The sequence below is a fragment of the Notamacropus eugenii genome, chromosome 5 (genome assembly GCF_028372415.1).
Source record: "Notamacropus eugenii isolate mMacEug1 chromosome 5, mMacEug1.pri_v2, whole genome shotgun sequence".
NCBI classification, from domain to species: Eukaryota; Metazoa; Chordata; class Mammalia; order Diprotodontia; family Macropodidae; genus Notamacropus; species Notamacropus eugenii.
This window is the reverse complement of record NC_092876.1, coordinates 368,560,211-368,579,193: the sequence shown is the minus strand read 5'-3', so window position 1 is coordinate 368,579,193 and position 18,983 is coordinate 368,560,211. Positions and strand designations below refer to the sequence as shown.

General features: G+C 36.1%; 1 protein-coding gene across 10 annotated transcripts in view; it reads right to left on the bottom strand.

The window, feature by feature from the left end:
• SENP7 (SUMO specific peptidase 7) overlaps positions 1–18,983 on the bottom strand; it is a 165,665-nt gene that overhangs the window by 87,770 nt on the left and 58,912 nt on the right. For 8 of the 10 annotated variants that reach the window (XM_072614148.1, XM_072614149.1, XM_072614150.1 and 5 more), the window contains one exon: positions 11,207–11,401. The exons of the other annotated variants lie outside the window; for them this stretch is intronic. In XM_072614148.1, coding sequence (XP_072470249.1) covers positions 11,207–11,401 — 195 coding nt within the window. The remainder of the gene's footprint in view (positions 1–11,206; positions 11,402–18,983) is intronic. 10 annotated transcript variants of the gene reach the window in all.

Sequence of the window (18,983 nt, the reverse complement as noted above, 5' to 3'; positions counted from 1 at the left end):
ACACATCATACCATTTTCCTTTCTCCTGACCACAAGGCTCCCAGCTTCCCCCGTCATATTTCCTCCTGCTCATGCCCATAACAAGGTGAGTTCCTCACAGACATAACAATACAGTTTGCCATGAGGTCAGGACCTTGAAAGTTGACCTTGAGCCTTCTGATCAATCACTTGCTTTCCTCAGCAGAACTTTCCATATATGGAAACTATATCTGGACTCATTCCCCTACAGTTAAGCATATTCCCCATTCCTTTTATTCTCCCCATCCCACTAATATTGAAGCCTCAGGTTCATAAGAATAAACCTTCCTATGGCCTGCTTCCTCATTCCTGAGCTCTACGCGACAATATCTCACTCCAGATCTGCCTGGAAACCTTCCACTATGCTCTCTGGAATACCTGTTCTATAATGAAAAATTTTAACATCTTAAACCCCTTCCTTTCTTGTTTCTTCTTGTTCTCCTTGTACTATTGCTAATTTCATCTTGCCAAAACCTAACACTAAATTATTCCCAGCACTCACCTTCTTCAACCCTACACACATACTGATGAATGAAGCTTGAGAAAGTCAAGAAACTACTGGATTCAGTACAAATTCATATTATCTAATCTTAACGAGACCCTCAGTCAATCTTTCCAACCCCTTCTACTTACCCTTCATAACATCAGCTAGTCTAAAACTTCTCTTCTCAAGCCTGTAGCATCATCCTTTCCTCAAACCTCTTAGCAAAAGATTTAATCTCATAACACATTGGGGGAAAATGAGGCTATTTCCAAAACTCCTTCCTTTCTCTTCTTCACTTCCCTCTAATATTATCCCCCAATAACTCCTCCTTCACTCCAGTCTCTGACAAAGAGGTGATCCTTCTCCTTCCAAGCCATCTCTTTGATTCCATTTTCTCCCACCTTCTCTAGCAAATTGTATCCATTATCATCCCCACTCTAGTCTTCAATCTCTCCATATCTATTGATTCTTTCGCTACTAACTACAAACATACCTTTGTCTTTCCTATCCTTAAAAAAATTCTCCCTAGATTCTGGCATCCCCCCTAGCTATCATCCTATATTGTCCCTCTTTTTCTTAGATAAAACTCCTTGAAAAAGCTATCTACACTAGATGCCTCCACTTTCTCAACTGTAAGCCCTTTGCAATCTAACTTCTGACCTTATCATTGAGCTGAAATTACTCTCTCCAAAGTTATCAACTATCTTAATTGCCAAATCTAATGGCCTCTTCTCAGTCTTCATTCTTCTGGACCTTTCTTCAGTCTTTGATAATGATCACGTTCTCTGCATGCACACTCTCTCCTCTGCAGATATTCATGCACTGCTCTTTCCTGGTTCTTCTACCAGTCTTACTACTCCTCGTAGCCCAAAGTCTCTGTCCTGGGTCCTCTTCTCTTTTCTCTCTATACTATTCTCATATGGTGATCTCATCCTACAGTTTCAATTATCATCTCTCTGCTAGCTTTCATCTTCCTCTTGAGTTCCAGCCCTACATGACCAACTTTCTATTGAATATTTAAAATTCAATCTCTCATAAATATCTAAAATTGAATATGCCCAAAACAGAACTCATCATCTCCTCCCTCACTAAATCCACCTCTTCTGAGTTTTCCTCTTACTCTCACAAGCATCACCATCCTCCTAATCACGTATGTTCTCAGCAATGGCATCATCTTCAACTTCTCATCATCCCTCACACCACATATTCAGTTGGTTGTTGAATCTCATCATTTCTAATTCCACAATATTTTTCATATATTCCCCCTTTTCTCACCACTCACACAGCAACCACAGTATTTCAGGCCCTCATCACTTCTCACCTGAACTGTTACAACACTTTTCTAACTGGTTTGCCTCCACTTCAATATATCTCCCATACAACTGCCTAAGTGATTTTCCTAAAACTCAGGTCTGACTATGTTGCCTTGCCCTGCTCAATAGACTCCAGGGGCTACAAGTATAAAGAATGAAACAATCTCTACTCTCAGGGACGATCCATAGTAAAATGTAATGAGTGAATTTATAAGGATATGTAGCAAAACATAAAAGCTAATAAATGTAAATGTACAAAATAGTTAAAGACAAGGTAGTTTGGAAAGGAAGATGAGTCTTAGCAATCTAGGGAATCAGAAAAGGAATGAAGAAGATAATGCACTAGATGCATTTTAAAGCAAGAGAAGAATGCTATTAGGCAGATTAAGGAGGAAATGCATTCCAGGCCATTCCATTCCAGTATGTGAGAAACAGACTGATTCTTTGCTTGGATTGAAGAATGCAAGGGGGAAAGTAACATCCAACGAGAAAAGAAAGACAAACTCCAAAATAGTCCTAAGGCCTAGAAGCAGATGATCAATATAATTTTGACATAAATAATCCTTTTCTTCTTGTTTTGTTTACCATAATTCCTATAATAAAGAGCTTAGTTTTTACCAACATACCTAGCAAATACTTACTTTAATGCAAGTAAAGCAAATCATCTTAAATTAGATCATATTTTAACTACAACTTAGAGAGGTAGAGAATTACCTGGGACACTGAGAAGTTAAGTGACTTGCCAGGGTCACACACTCAGTATCAAAGGCAGGATTTGAATCAGATCATGCTGACTCCAAGGCTGACTCTCTGTCCACTTTACTATTCTGCTTATCCAATAAAGTGTATAACAAGTAGTAAATAAAAGGAATCAGTCTAAAAGTAATATATTGACTCTAACAGGCAACGGGAGAACAGCATGGTATCTAATCAATCACAATCAACAAACACTGACTAAACTACAACAGGCATTATACCAGACAATAACAAAGGCAAAAATGAAACAACCCCTGTCTTGCCTTCAAAGAGTTTACATTCTGTCAATGGAAACAACATGCACACATATGATCATAAAAATACACACACATGCACATATATATATACATATACACACACATATATATACATACATATATATATATAAATACAGAATAGGAGGAAGATAAAGGAAAGGAGGGAAGTAGCAGTTGGGGAGGGAAATTAAGAAAGTCTCTTACATATTTTGGAACTTTAGCTGAATTTTTAAGGTAGTTAAGGATTCTAAGAGGCAGAAGTATAATGTATTCCAGAAATGTGAGGAAACCTATGCAAAGGCACACTGATAAGAGATGAGCAAGATATTGTTATGTGAGCAACTGGCAATTAAACTATTTGATCAGACCACAAAGTGTGTGAAGGGGCATGATAAATAATAAGCCCAAAAAGGTGTATAAGAATTAGATTGTGAAGAGCATTAAATGCCAAAATAGAAAAGTTTGTATTTTATCCTAAGGCCAATCAGAAGTCACTAAAGCTTTCTGAGCAGGGGAGAGAATGGTTGGACCTCTATTTTATGAATATCAACTTGATAGCTGTATAGTATATGATAATAATAATAATAACAGTAACATAGTACTTTAACTTTACATATAGTATCTCATAGGGTTATCACAACAACCCTGTAAACTAGTTGCTATTATTATCCTCCATTCATAGATGAAGAAGGTGAGAGAGTAAATCACTTGTCCAGAGTCACATTTTTTTGTGAATGTCTGAAGCAACATTTGAACTCAGGTCTTCCTGATTCCAAGCACAGTTCTCTATACACTATGCCACCAGGGGAGAAAGTCTGATGGGGAAATCAATTATATAGTCTAGGTGAGCAATTATAGGGTATCGAATTAAGATACTTATGGTATGAGTGGACAGAATGGAATCTGGTGCAACAAATGTTGTTAAGGGAGAATTGATGGTAAGTAAATGGATGGTAAGTAAATGGGCAAAAAAAGAGTGAAGAGTCAAGGATTACAACTCTCAGGTTGCAATCTTGGTGACTGGAAAGAACGTGGTAACCTCAAAAACATAAGGAACTTAGGATAAAGCGTGAGCTTGGGTTTGAGACAGCCATAAGACATAATGTTGGTGATGGCAGTTGGTGAAGTGGAACTATAATTTAAGAGCGAGACTAGGGCTAAATAAATAACTCTAGGAGTCATCAACATAAAGATGATAACTAAACCCAAGGGAAATGATAAGATCCCTGAGAGATAGTATATAGAGAGAAAATAAAAGAGAGGCCAGTCCCTTGGGGCACACACACATTTAGGAGACAGGACACAGATGATCATCCAGCAAAGAAACAACCAATAGTAGTAGTAGTAGAACCATGAGAGAAGAGCGTCATGAAAACCCAGAGAGATTCAAGTATCTAGGAGAAGAGAGTGATCAACAGTGGCAAGTACTTCTGAAAAGTCAAGAAGGATGAGAACTGAGAAAAGGTCACTGGATTTTATAATTAAGATGTTTGTGACTTTGAAAAAAGTAATTTCATTTAAATGATCAGGTGATGTGCTTGACTTTAGGGGGTTAAGAAGTGAGAGGAGAGAGAACATAAAATCAGCAGGTATAGGCAGTTCTTTTCCCCTGGGTTTTTGACTGTAAATAGGAAGAAATATAGACTGCAGTGTTGAGAGCAATGTTGTCATGTGTAGGTTTTTACATAATGGAAGTGGCCTGGGCAAGTTTGTAGGCAGTAGAGAGTTAACCAGTATATAGAAAGAAATATAAGGTTAGGGGGAATAACTTAGGGGTAAAGTGCAAGAGGAGAAAGAAAGTAATGAGGAACAAGGGTAAAAATGGAGGAGCTGGTGTTGGCACAGAGAAGACACTTCATCAGAGATTAAAGAAGGAAAAAATGGAAGATAATTTCAATGAGTTTTAAGATGAAAAGGTGAGAATAGAGAACTCATGAAATGGCCTCTAATTTTTCATTGCAGAGTGAAGTGTGCTTCTTTGATGATAAGAAGAGGAAGAGAAAGGAAGAGAGAGAAACAGAGAGACAGAGAAGAAAGGCAATTAACAGTCAATTGTTGTTCGTCCATGGTTTAAAAAAAAAGAATCAATGACCTCATAAGATGATGAATTGAAGTGAGGCAGAGCTGCAAAAACTCATCATCTCTCTTCCAAAGTCATTAAAATTCAATGGAAGCAAAAACAAAAAATCCAATGGCAGGACAAAAGTCAAGGCAATGGCCCAGAATGCAGTGGATGACCTCAGCATCTTCCATGACTAACCAAGCTCTAAGCACTCCCCAGAGACTACTTCAGCCACCTTCATGGCTATTGGAATGTATCTGCCCATTCTCCCAGAAGAAGTCTTCACATACTTGGGGCAGACACCCTCTGACTCATCAACAGATCTGAGGTCTGTTACTCACCCTCAACCTAGTTTAGTCCATCTGCTGAGACAGTTTTATCAGGGTCTGGACCATTGCACAAAATAGTTAATTAGAGAAGGGGAAAGGACTGCCTTGTAGCAGTAAGACCTCAGAGAATGTGGTGGATCTATAGTTATCATGGTTGTATGAATCCTTCCAATGCTTTTCACTTGACTTCCAGCACCATTCAGTAGCCAGAATTAGGAATGAAACAAGAAGACAATAAAGGTAATGCAAAGTTGGAGTTTGGTAACACATGAGTGGTGACAGGACAAGGGACAAAGGGAATGAGAATAAAAGCCAGCACAAAGTTGAGCTGATTAACTGTAAGGTCAGACTGGGGAAGAAGTAAAGACTGTGCAGGATGATAGCCTGAGAGAGGACTGAAGGATAAAAGGACTGCAAGTAATAATGAAAACAAAGAATTTATTTAGGAGGATTGAGACAGGGAGATATAGAATGATAGGAGGATATAGTGAGATAACAGAACTTCAGTGGAAAACAGTGGAACTGTGGCTGCTGGTTGAAATGAAGGGTATAACTATTCCTGTATGTGGCTGAAGTAGAGCTGAAAAGGTTGGAGAATTGAGAGCCTATAATGTTTGAGAGAAAACCAACACATATATTAATGTCCTCTAGAATGAAGGTGCTCCTATCTTAAAAGTCAGGTGCTAAACACCTTGAGAAAGGAGAGAGGAGGAACCAAAAGAGAATTGCCACCAAGATCTAGATGGGGTAACATATCTCCATAGAGTGGGCCTCAAAGGAGAACAGGTTCCTAAGCGACAACTGTCTGGAACACCTGAGGAAGCAGCAGAGGAAAGCAAAAAATATGTCTCTTTCTCCTCTTAGTTCAGTGTGCCAAGTAACATGAGGAAAGGTATATTCGTAACTGAGGAGAATGACCAGAGAAGCAAATATCTTCAGGTGTGAGTCAGATTTTCATAAGTGATAAAAGATGGAAGAAACATAAGAGGAAGATGCCCATGATGAAGGGAAGCTTATTAAATAATAGGGTGAATATTGCAGAGTGGAATGGAAGGGACAGGCAAGAACTAGACTAGGATAGGGCTGAGAAGTATAAGGGCGAAGAAATGGAGAGTAGTAGCAAAGGAGAGGGATAGTTTTTGCTCACTCAAAAGTTCCACATTATCAGGATTGGAAGAGGAAGATATGGGAGGTGGGGCTATGACTCTCAAGAGTCCTCTGAATGACAAAGCAACTTTGTTCTCTTCCAAGAATTAGGGAAGAAGGAAAACTCTCCTGTTGTCAGTGACCTTTCCAATACAAGAAGTCTTAAGTACAAAAAAGTTTAATATCTGAGTATTTGGTCATTACTAGAAGACCTGAATGCTTGAAGTATGAGGGTGCAGTGACTAAGACTAATCCTAGAAGTGAGGGGCAATGGTGTCTAAGGTTAAGTCTTGGAAGTAAGAAACAAGGTACATGTGGATTTTGTCTTAGAACAGGTCTGCTTCCACAAAACGTGGTTTTCCTGTAGTCCCAGTATTGTAGTAACAGAATACTGAGGTACAAGCTTATGCAATGAGTCATGGCAGAGTAATAGTATATGTCAGGGACACCAGGACAGTAGGTTGAGGGGCAGAGGCTAAAGATATCATTCCATATAAGAAGACATCAATGATTCCTATAATGACTGACTCTAGTCAATTGTTTTTTAACCTCATTCTGGATTTTATGTGTTGACTGACTTTCCAACATTAAATACATAATCCTATGCAATGTCTATCAGTGTAAGGACTATTTTTAAGCCACTATTGGCCTTACTATCCTCTACTTCCATTAATGAATCACTTGTCCAACATGTTCTCTTGGAAAATGAAGTAGAGGCATTGAGAAATAAGGTACGGAGATTAATTAGATCTCACTGAATAAAAAAATAATAAAATATAAAGTATAAAAAAAGATCTGCCTAATTATTGACTCTCATTCATTGCATTAATTTCCATTGCAAGAATTTTATTTTCAGTGCAAAAATCCATTGCTTATATTTATAACCTAAATGCTATGGAGTGCTATATGATTCCAGACTAAGAGGTTGAAAAGCAAACCTGAACTATATCTTCTACAGGCTAGAACTCTCTCTTTTATGATACTTTTAATATAATAAGATTGTTGTCTTTTTTTGGTCTTTGACTAACTGTGGGTTAAATTTTGCTTTCTCAAAATGAAATAGTGTAGTTTACAATCAGACTAAAATTTACAATTAAAAACATACCAGTCAGAAATCATTTTAAATAAAAGTTAAGAAATATTCTTTTAAAAGCCAGGAAGATTTTCCACACTTTTACTAATAATCTGTTCCAAAAGAATAAAAAGAAAATTAGCCCACACAAAAATAGAAAATGATTACAAAGTCAACAGAGAAAATAAAATATGAAAAATCCTTCATTTTCTATATTAAAGCTTTGGGCTCCCTCTATTGAAAATCTGTAAAATTATATTAGTGAAATTTAAAACAGTAGTTTGAACTCTTTTCATTAAATAACCAATATTGCTTGCCTAGGAACAAAACATAATGCAAAAAGCTGTTTTAAAGTAATTCTTTAAATCTATATTGCTTTTATTTTTCAAAACATTTTCAAAAACTAATTCTCATTTCTATCTACATAGTTTAGTATACAGTTAAAATTTGCTTTTTTAGGGAAAAGCTTTTTTAAATTACAATTTTTGACTTCACAGAAATGTCTCTTAGAAGCATTTATGACTATCTAAAGAGAAGTATCTGCATATATGTGCATAAGGAGCAGTGTTAAGCTTAAATAGAAATGATCCCTGCGAGCAGGCATGTTAGCTTAGAAAACCAAAAATTAGCATCTATATTTCACTGATTTTGTTAAAATATTTTCCAATTACATTTTAATCTGGTTTAATCACAAAGTCTACAGAGCAAATCTGACACCTATGTTTTCCATTTTATCCTACATTTCTCTTCTAATCCTACTCATCTACATGAAACCCCAAAACTGTGAAGTAGAACAACAGTCTGGCTTTGAAAATTTCCTGTGCATCTTCTTTGACCACTTATATATTAGAGAACGGCTCTTGGTGTTATAAACTTTATTCTCTTTCCTATATACCTGGGAAATGATACCTTATCAGAGAAATTTCTTGCAAAGATTTTTCCCAATCACCTATTTTCCCTTCCAACTATACCCCCAAAATCACTAAATTAATCATAGTACTTGAACTAGCTTTGCCACTTAGGGCCTATAACTTATAGAAATAAAAGAAAGACATAAAAGTTTGATATGTATAAAAAATGGACAAGAGATTACTCCAAATCACTAATAAGAGAAATGCAAATGAAAACAACTCTGAGGCTTCATCTCCTAGTTATTAAAAAGGTAAAAAAATGTTTTTAGAAAATAGAAAGAAGCAACATAGGAGGAGTTATAGAAATAAAAACACACTAAAGCACAATTGGTAATGCTGCAAATAAGTCCAACCACTCTGGAAAACAATTTGAAATGCTAAAATGTTCATATCTTCAAACCAAGAGAAGTGACTACTAGGCTTAAACCTTAGGGAGGTCAAAAATAGAAAGTAGTAACATTCTTTATGATATTAGAAATAAAGTAAATCGGTCAATTGATTTGAGAATGACTAAATACATTCAGGTAAATTCTAGGTTGGGCCTGACAGGCTAGCTCTCTGATAGTCTAAGTCTGATATTGGAGTGAAATGAGACAATTGTAGGGGATGCAACAGTTAGTAATAGTTAATAGAACATTATTTTATTGTAAAAAATAATGAATACAAAAAACTCAGAGAAGCATGGAGAGATTTATACTCTAAAGAGTAAAATAAGCAGAACCAAGTAAACAATGCATAATGCAACAATGTAAATGGAAAGAACAAAAAACCTAAGACTAGCCGCCCTCTTCAAAAGGCCTAATAAGCAATGTCCCCTAAGAAAGGATGAGAAAATGTACCTTCCTCTCCCTTCGTTGGAGAGATGGGTAACTAAAAGTGTGAAACACTGAATACACTGTCAGCCTCTGTTGATGTATTGGTTAATTTGCTGTGAACTGCTTTCTTGTTTAAAATTCTCTTAAAATTTTGTTGTTGCTTGAAGAATTGGATCACTAGGTAGAAGACCGGGGAGGGATAGCTTGAAAAATGAAGATGACATAAAAATGAAGTATATCAATTTTAAAACTTAAGTTGTATAGGGGGGAAAAGAATTAAGAGCTTTCAAAAAATGAAATGGACTTTTTTGAGGTGGGGAGGTATGGCAGACAAGGTTAGTGAGTTTCCTATCACTGGAAGTCTTTCAGCAAAGGCTAGATGGCCTCCTGTAGATATTGTAGATGGGATTTTTTATTTGGGTAAGGGTTTTCATTAAATTAACTCTAAGTTTTCCTTTCAACTCTGCAGTCCATTTAACCTTTCTAAAATATGACTCATAATAGTAGCATACTTTCTCAGCAGATAAAAGAGAGGTCCACTGATGTAATCTGAATCGTAATAAATTTGAAATTACATTTCCTGTTAATATCAAAATAATAATTCTCACATAGTTTTTAGTAGTTTATAAAGAACCTTTACATACATTACCTCAACTCATCTCAAGAGCCTTATGAAATAAGAGTAACTCTCACACTATATATGAAGAAACTGAGACACAGAGATGTCAAAAGACCTTTTCAAAGTTGCATGGCAAATAAATGATGACTAGAATATTGGTTTTGTTACACCTAAACAGTTTCTAAAGAGTTACTCCTAAAAGAGTTCTTTTTATTACAACTTTGTATTTTTTATAATCTAAATCAGGCAAGCCATAAAATCATCTTTTTTTTAACTTTTTGTTACCTACAAATAATTTTCTCCTTTTTTCATAGTAAATTAAAATAAAATATAAAAGTATTAGTTGTACCTAAAGAGAAAGGAAAAGCAAGACATTTAAACGCCTGAATACCTTGACTAAGTAATTTAATGTAAAACTTTTACAGGAAAAATTCTGTTGACCAGCACTTGACCAATCAACTAGAAAAAAAGAAGACATTTCTGATATTCTCCAACATAAACATTCAGCCAGGTAACTATGGTGGTACCACTGAAATCCAATACACTGTTCTTTTTTGCCCCAATACAATGTTCGACATACTTTGAAAGGGACTCAATTTTTAAAAATTCAAATTGTCTATGAAAATTCAGCAGAAGAAAACAAAAGCAAACTGAAAAAAAATTTCCGCAAACTTCAAACACATGGAAAGCTAGGAATGTCAAAAGTGAATTACATATTGCAACAAATAGGTTTTTTTAGAAATATCAGATGTCAAAAGTAAATCCAAAAACTAAGTGAGAAGGAAGTAATTGAGTATCATTAATGAAATTAGATTTAAAGAGGTACTAATGCAAATCAGAATTTTCCTTTGAATCACTTAACTAGAAAAATCGATTTTTAACCCAGAAGAAAACTGCGATCTCTGTAGTCTAAAAGCAAGAAGGTATGAAGAGAAGGCTTTGGAAATTCTTAAGAAAGAGCAGATAAATGAGAAAAGTTCTAACATTCGCTAACAGGTCTTTTCCCTCTGCTCCTCCCTTTCTCACCCATTAGTCCTACTTGGCTACTATATTCCAAAGTCCCTGTTCAGGTCTAAGTTCAAGTTTCTCCTTTCCTAGTTAATGATTCAGAGGGAACTTCAGATTCATATTTCAATCATTGTGTCTATTCTATCAAGTACTTTCTTTTGTCCAATGGCAAATCCTGTATATTATGTTAGTCAAATGGCTTTTGAAATTTTAAAAAGTCAGGGAGCTGTTGCATCTCAAATCCATGCAAACAAACAGGAAGAAAATTGTGCTCCCACCAGGATAATGTCACTGATTGTTTTCCCCACCCTGAGTTATCAACTGCCATTTAGAAGACTTAAATATCTGTGGGAGAAAAAGGAGTTTTATGAGTAAATACAGTAATTGTATTGAGTAAAATTAACCACTAAACATACCTTTCAGATAAAAATGGGCTCTTGTGAGGCTCTAGCTTTTGACAAGTTTCTAGGCTGTCAACAGATGATGAAGGAAGTTGATTTGATTGCATGTTGTCAGTTTCACACAAATTAGCCTCAGTTAGAGGGAGGGTCTTTATGTATTTTCTTCCTAACTCCGTTCCCAGGACATTCATCAGTATAACTTTGGGTTGCCTGTCATACACAAAATAACACACACTGTACTGTGCTGAAGTCTAAATGAACTTTTAATTGCATGAAATTGGATTCAGACACATTTTTATCTCAATTCAAATAAGTTACAATTACTGAAATTGATACATCTTAGAAATTTCAATTGATAGAAAAAAATTGTCCATATGTACATTAACTTTTAAAAAGGTTTTTGTCCACTGATGAGCAGTAAACATGCTTCCCCTGAAGATACAACTGGCCTTTTTAGGTAGCTGCACAAGTTTACAGTTGGTCTCTTGTTCAAATGTTCCTTGTTGCAGTATGTAACATTTAGTAGAAAGCATTTTATAAAGGAACCAACCCAAATTTCACTCAGCTATTTTTCTCTTTCTTAGAAAATCCATACTTTCTTAATTAGCAATGCTTTATACTAAAAAAAAATACAAAATAAAATTGCTTCATACTCATATCACTAGCATTTATGTCATTCTACTGACAAATACAGACTATTTAGTCTTAACAGAAAAGCATAGGTAAGCATGAATATGTGGTGACTAAAGGCTCTGGAAGTAAAGCAATAACCTGATGGTTGGTTTAACTGTCACAAGTTTCTTCCCCTTCTGGTCCATCTTCTACTCAGCTATCAAAGTGATCTTCCTAAAGTATAAGTCTGTGTTCTTCCATCCCCCACTCAATCAACTCCAGAGGCTCCCCATTACCTCCAGGATCAACTATAAAATGCTCTTCTGTTTGTCATTCAAAGCCCTTCATAACATCCCCCTCCCTTTCCCTACCTTTTCAGTCTTGTACCTAAAACTCTGCCCCCAGGAACTCTACCACTCAGTGACACATCTCCCTCCTCAGAGCATCCCTGTGGTTGCCCACCATGGCTGGGGTGCTCTCCTTCCTCCTCATCTCTGCCTCCTGGCTCCCCTGCAGCCTTCAAGTCCCAGCTAAAGTCTTTCCCAGTCCCTATTAATTCTAGTGTCTTTCCTCTGCTGAGTATGTTCTATTGATTCTGTATCTATCTTGTTTGTAATTATTTTCATGCTATCTCCCCCATTAGATTGTGAGTTCCTTGAGGGCAGGGACTATCTTTTCTCTTTCTTTGTATCTCAAGCATTTCACACAGTTCCTGGCACATAGCAGGCACTTAATAAATGTTTATTGACTGGCTGACTAGCAGAGAAATGTTAAGTGACTTGCCCAAGTTTACAGAGGTAACAAGTACAAGAGATAAGATTTAAACAAAGCTGCACTCAGGGGTGTTATAGGCCCCGTGTTTGACACCTCTGTTCTAAGAAATGAGTCTAGCAATACTGGTAGAAAAACTTGACTTTCCCCAAATTCCACACGCTACCTGAATTTTGTGACTTCAGGCAACTTAGCCTAGCAATACTGTAAAGTATGGAAGAGGGCAACAAAAGAAGAGTAAGCTAGTCAGGTTGAGTCACTGGGAATGTTTCTTTAGTTGGATTGTAGGGGCTGGACTCCAATCTAACATCTCTAACTTCCTTTCAAATATCTATCTGTCCTGTATACCTCTTAAAATTAACATGCCCAAAGGGGCAGCTAGGTGGTGCAACGGATAGAGCACCAGTGCAGAAGTCAGGCAGATCTGAGTTCAAATCTCACCTCAGACATTTGACACTCATTAGCTGTGTGACCTTGGGCAATTCACTTAACCCCAACTGCCTCATCCTGGGTCATCTCCAGTTATCCTGATGAATATCTGGTCCCTGGATTCAGATGGCTCTGGAGGAGAAGTGAGGCTAGTAACCTGCACAGCCCTGCCTCACTCAAAACAAAGTCAAGTGCAAGTCATGTCATTATTTCTCTGATAGTATAGTCTTCGGCAATGAAGAACACACACAACATATCCAAAATGGATCTAATTATCCTTTCCACTAAACCATCCCCCTTTCCTACCTTCCCTATTACTGAAAAAAGGCAACACAATCTTCCCAAATCCTCAGGCTTGAAACCTAGGAGTTCCCTCCACTCCTCACTATCTCTTATCCCTAATATTCAGTCTATTGCCAAGACCTATTGATTTCATCTTTACATCTCCCAAATATGCCCCCTTCTCTCCTTTCATACTACCACCACTCTGGTGCAGACCCTTATCATCTCACACCTAGACAATAACCTGCTGATGGGTCTACCCGCTCCAAGTCCTTTTCCACTTCAATTCATTCCCATTCGGACACCAAAATGATTTTTCCAAAGCACAGCTCTGACCACGTCAGTCCCATGCTCAATAAACCCCAGCAGCTCCCTATTACCTCCAGGATCAAATACAAAATTCTGGTTGCTTTTCAAAGTGCTTCATAACCTAGCCCTCCTCCAACCTCTCCAGTTTTCTTACACCTTACTACCTGACACATATTCTTCAACCCAGTAATGCTGGTCTCCTGGCCAATGCATGAACAAGACACTCCAACTCTTGGTTCCAGGCATTTTCCCTGGCCTAGAATAGAATGTTCTGTCTCCTCAATTCTACCTACTGATTTCCCTAACTTCCTTTAAGTCCCAACTAAAATCCCATCTTTCCCTCTCTTAATTATTTCCTATTTATCCTGTATGAAGTTTGTTTCTGTATATTTGTTTGCATCTTGTCTCCCCCATTCTATTTTGAGTTCCTTGAGGACAGTGGCTACCTTTTACCTCTAGCATCTCTAGAATTTAGCACATAGTAGGCACTTACTAAATGTTGGTTGATTTATTGATGACCTCTCACATTTGCCTGTTGGATAACTCAAACAAGGAACTTAAACTAAGGAAAAGTCATAGACATCTTTAACTCAACATATCCAAAGCAGAACTCATTATCTTTCCCCAAAACACCTCCTTGCTTCCAAACTTCCCTGCAACTATTAAGAGTACCACTATCCTTCCAATCACCCAGGCTTAAAACCTAGGTATCACATCCTCTCTTCCTCATTCTCACTGTCCATGTCTAATCTGTTGCCAAGACCCATTAATGGGGGCAAAAAGGCAGCCTCATTGGACTGAAACTACAGCCTCAGGCCTGTTCATGGTGTAAGGTGGAAAAAGGAAGAGGACTGGACCAGTCCTTCTCTACCCAAAGGTCATATTACACCAGAAGACAAACAACAATGCTGAACCTTAAGTCAGAAAGACTCATCTTCCTAAGTTCAAATCTGGCTTCAGATACTTTCTAGTTGTGTGACACTAAGCAAATGCTTACCCTTGTTTGCCTGAGTTCCTCATCCATAAAATGAGCTGGAGAAGGAAATGGCAAACCACGCCAGTTATCTCTGCCAAGAAAACTCCAAATGGGGTCACAAAGAGTAGGGTACAACTGAAAAAATTGAACAACAATTGGCACTTTACCATGAAAACTCTTAACTCTGCTGGTGGAAGTAAGTGTGAAGAGAGTTGAAGCTTATTAGCTATTGTGAAGTCGTGTTATACAAGCTAGCAGGCAAACACATGAGGTGAACTAAGGAAGTTGATAGATGTTTGAAGTGTATGCATTTTTTGCTTGGTTCAACTGACTACAGTTTTTTGTTTCTCAATAATGAAATCATGCATGATTCAATTCAAAATTTGTTACGCTGAAATTGTTCCCTAATATATCAAGTTTTCAAAACAATTATTATAGCAGAACTGACTATAATAATAGTGTATATGTATTAGGCCCTTTAAAGTTTGCAAAATACTTTATATATATTATTTCAGTTGAGCCTCACAATCACCCTATATTGTAAGTACTAAAGGTATTATTATTTCCATTTTGCAAACAAAGAAACTGAGGTTCATAGAGCTTGAGCAACTTACTCAGGATCATCACACAACTAGTAAATGTCAGAAGTGGAATTCAAACTTAAATCTTTCTATGGTCAGCATTTTCTCTACTATGCCATTAGAAAGAGGATTAATAAGATCTGGGAATAGATTGTATGTGTGGAATGAGAATGGAAGCATCAGATTTCTACAAGGTTGTGAATATGTGTGACTAGGGGAAAAGTAATGCCACTAATGACACAAGGAAGTTAGAAAGAAGAGCAAGTTTAGGGAGAAATATAACAAGATTACTTTTGACTCATTGAACTTGAGGTTCAAGAACATCCAAGCAGGAATATCTAATGGGTGGTTAGTAAAAGGCCTCTAAAACATTACGTCTGATTATTTGACTCTCCTACTCAAGAAGCTTCAGTTACTCCCTCTTGCTTCAAGGAAAAAATACAAACTCCCATGTTTAGCATTTAAAATCCTTTACAATATAGCTCCAAACTATCATTTTAGACTTATTTCACACTGTTAATTCTAGCTAAAATGGCCTACTTACTTCCCATCATACATGATCACCACCTCCTGCCTCCATAACTTCACAAAGGCTATCTCACAGGCAATCTCGAGTTTCCTTCCTGGCTCACTTCAAGTTACAACTTTAACAAAAGGATGTTCCTGCTTTCTCTCCAGTTATTAGCATAATATATGTCAGAGAGGGGAATATATATTTGGGAGGGAAAAAACACAGATGTTATAATTAGGGAAGAAAAGCAACTGGGAAGACATCAGTAACTACTACTAATCATATACCTACTTTCTTATCTCTACAAAATCTTAATTAACAATGATATATACATTTATTGAGGATACCCTTGATGAAAATATAAGAAAGAAAAAGGATGGTTTTCACACAAAAATTTCTAGAGCAAACTACATTTTCACAGTAATCAAACCAGTAAAAAGGTACAAAGAACATAAAATCCCGCTGTTTTTACTACTGATAACAAAATAGCACTTAACTCTGTAGAATACAACCCAGTTTTAAAAGCTCTCTTCAATATGTCTTCTATTCATGTGTTAAGATCACATAAGAGTAATAACAGCTGCTACCATAGATGTAACTTTATTCTGTTGATCACTGTTTGCTCTGAAAACTGTAATTAAATCAATACTACCATCACCTGTGTAAAGAGAATGTCAATAGACTATTCTAGTATTCTACTCACTATCTTTGTGACTTCTCAGACCAAAACTCCCTTCCCTGTCTACCACTCCCCTATGTATATTGTCTCTGCCATCACAATGTAAATTCCTTCAGTCAGAGACTCTTGGTTTTGTATTTGCAACCTCAGTGCTTAGTACATGGTAAGTGTTTAATAATGCTTGTAATTAATTTATTCAATCAATTATTTGATTATCAATATGAAGCAAGATATAAAACAAAGAAATGTTCACCAAAGGCAGTCATGATAAGAATGGATGTCTTCCACACAGTCCCAACAAAAGGATTCCCATAAATAATAAGGTCCTCTAGATTCTTGATTATATCAATTCTTTTCTAAGCCTCTCCCACCCACCCAGTTGTTAGTCCTCATTCCTCAATCTGCTTTGCATATATTTATCCCTGTACATGGTGTATCCCCCCACTCCCCAATAGATTCTAAGTTCCTTGAATGAAGGGATGACTTTCTAAAGCTAAATGTTTACTAAATTAAACTGAAACCCCAAAGTTCTACAGTAGACATGTTAAACTTACAGTCTGCAGACCCCCTGGCCCACATTCACTACCCAAAACAGATTAAATATAGTTAGGAAATGTTTCACATAATGAAGAAACATATAATACAACATAATATTGAGTTTTTCTAACTCAATATGCAGCTGTGGGAATCAGTTTCTATTTGAGTTTTATAGCACTGTTCTACAGGATCTCTTCAATAATATCTACTGCTACTAAAAAGATCAAGTTAACAACACAAATCAAAAAATCAAATGGATAAAATATGCCTGCTGTCTAGTCTATAACACAAGACTGAGTGAGCAGTGTATTGAGTTAATCCATCAATACACATGAGTAATAATGTCTTGGAAGGAGGGAAAACGGGCTAGATTGAAGCTAAGAAAGCTGGACAGTGTTTTCAATGATCTAAAGCTCTTCCTTGAAACAAAAATTCATCATCTTCTTAATGCCAATGTTACCTCAATGACACTATATTATTGCAAATCATGAAATACTACAAAATCTGAGGAATCAAAATGGCAAGTGATGTAAAGGGCAATGAAGAGATGTGTGATGGCCATAGGCTAGCATATTACTGATGAAAATTCCCCATGCACCCTGCCTCCTTATCTCCACCTCCTGACTTCCTTAGTTTCCTTCAAATCTTAGATACAATCCACTCTTCTATAAGAAACTTTTTTCAATATCTCTCAACTCTAATACATTCCCTCTGCTGATTTTCTCCTGTTTGTCTTACAATTTTTTTTTGCTTTATCCACCCAGTACCTAGCCCTGCATATAGTATGCATATAATAAATGTTGAATGCATTGTGCCTGCATATGTACCAGAGATGGAGAAAGAACTTATATCAAGAAATATTTTCTAAATATTTTATCATATATGCAAAGATAATAAATCCTCCCATTACATTTATAAGACAAGTAACAACTAGAATATCTCTCTTTTTAAAAGATAATAAAAAATTACTCCAAATAGAAAAAGATTACTTCCAAAAGAAAAAAAGAACAAAGGATCACATGCTTATCATAGTGACAATATAACTCTAAGTGGTATATCTGCTATTTGAAGGAGGAAAGGCAAAAGAAAACAGAAGGGCCAGAGAAAATGGCAGGGCTGTTTCTTTGATCAGTCAGTCAAATAAGCCAAACCAATCAAGTTGTGTTAACAGACAGAAAAGTTATAAGAATCCAGGAAATTGAAAATAAACTAATAGAAAATTTTTGATATCACATTAACTAGAAATCAGTCCCTAGAAAAGCTTGATTCCAAGTTCAGATGCAAACTAAGTCAGAGAGAAATGCTCTACTTAAATTTAAAGGGGAAAAAAGTAGGATTAGTTTAGCTAATGACTGGTAACAGTTAAGACATAGTGAGAATGCCTAGTAAAGTCTGTTTACTTCTTTAAATATTGCTCAAATAAATATTTTTTAAAATACATTATTTAGTAAAACTATTTATGTCCTGCTATTTAACTAGAATATTCAGTTTTTACATAAATTGATAAATAAATGAAAAATTCATATTCTAATCTGAATCTCAGGTAAAGAACATACTTTGTCCTTTATCATATACCCAAAGCACCAGCACTTACCTGGTGGAGGTGTATTGCAATTGTAAGAAAAGTACAGGAGAAAATAATTAACCTCATGATTGCTGGATTTGCAAACCTAAATATATAAAGTGAGGACCATAACATCACACACTAAAAGTTCCCAATCTAAATTCCTAGTTTTCAGTCCCACATGCCACATAAAATTTCTAACAAAAGGACAATTTTAACATCATGTGTTTTTTTTAAAGTAAAACTATTAACAGTTTTTATCTCCTTTTAACAAAGCAGATTATAAACCCAAGAAAATATGAAAAAGTCAGAGATGATAGAGATAAGTATCATGCAAATTATAAAAATATGAGGAAGAGGTTATATATTATGTAACATTTAGAAGGTGGTTAAGTATTTATCTGCATGTTAAATAGCTTATTTTCTATATCACATATAACGTAGAAGCATCTAGCAGATGTACCTTGCTTTACACAACAAAAAAGTGATCCTAAAGAGTTATAAGTAAAGTGAATTTTAGAATACTGAAGCATTTAAAATT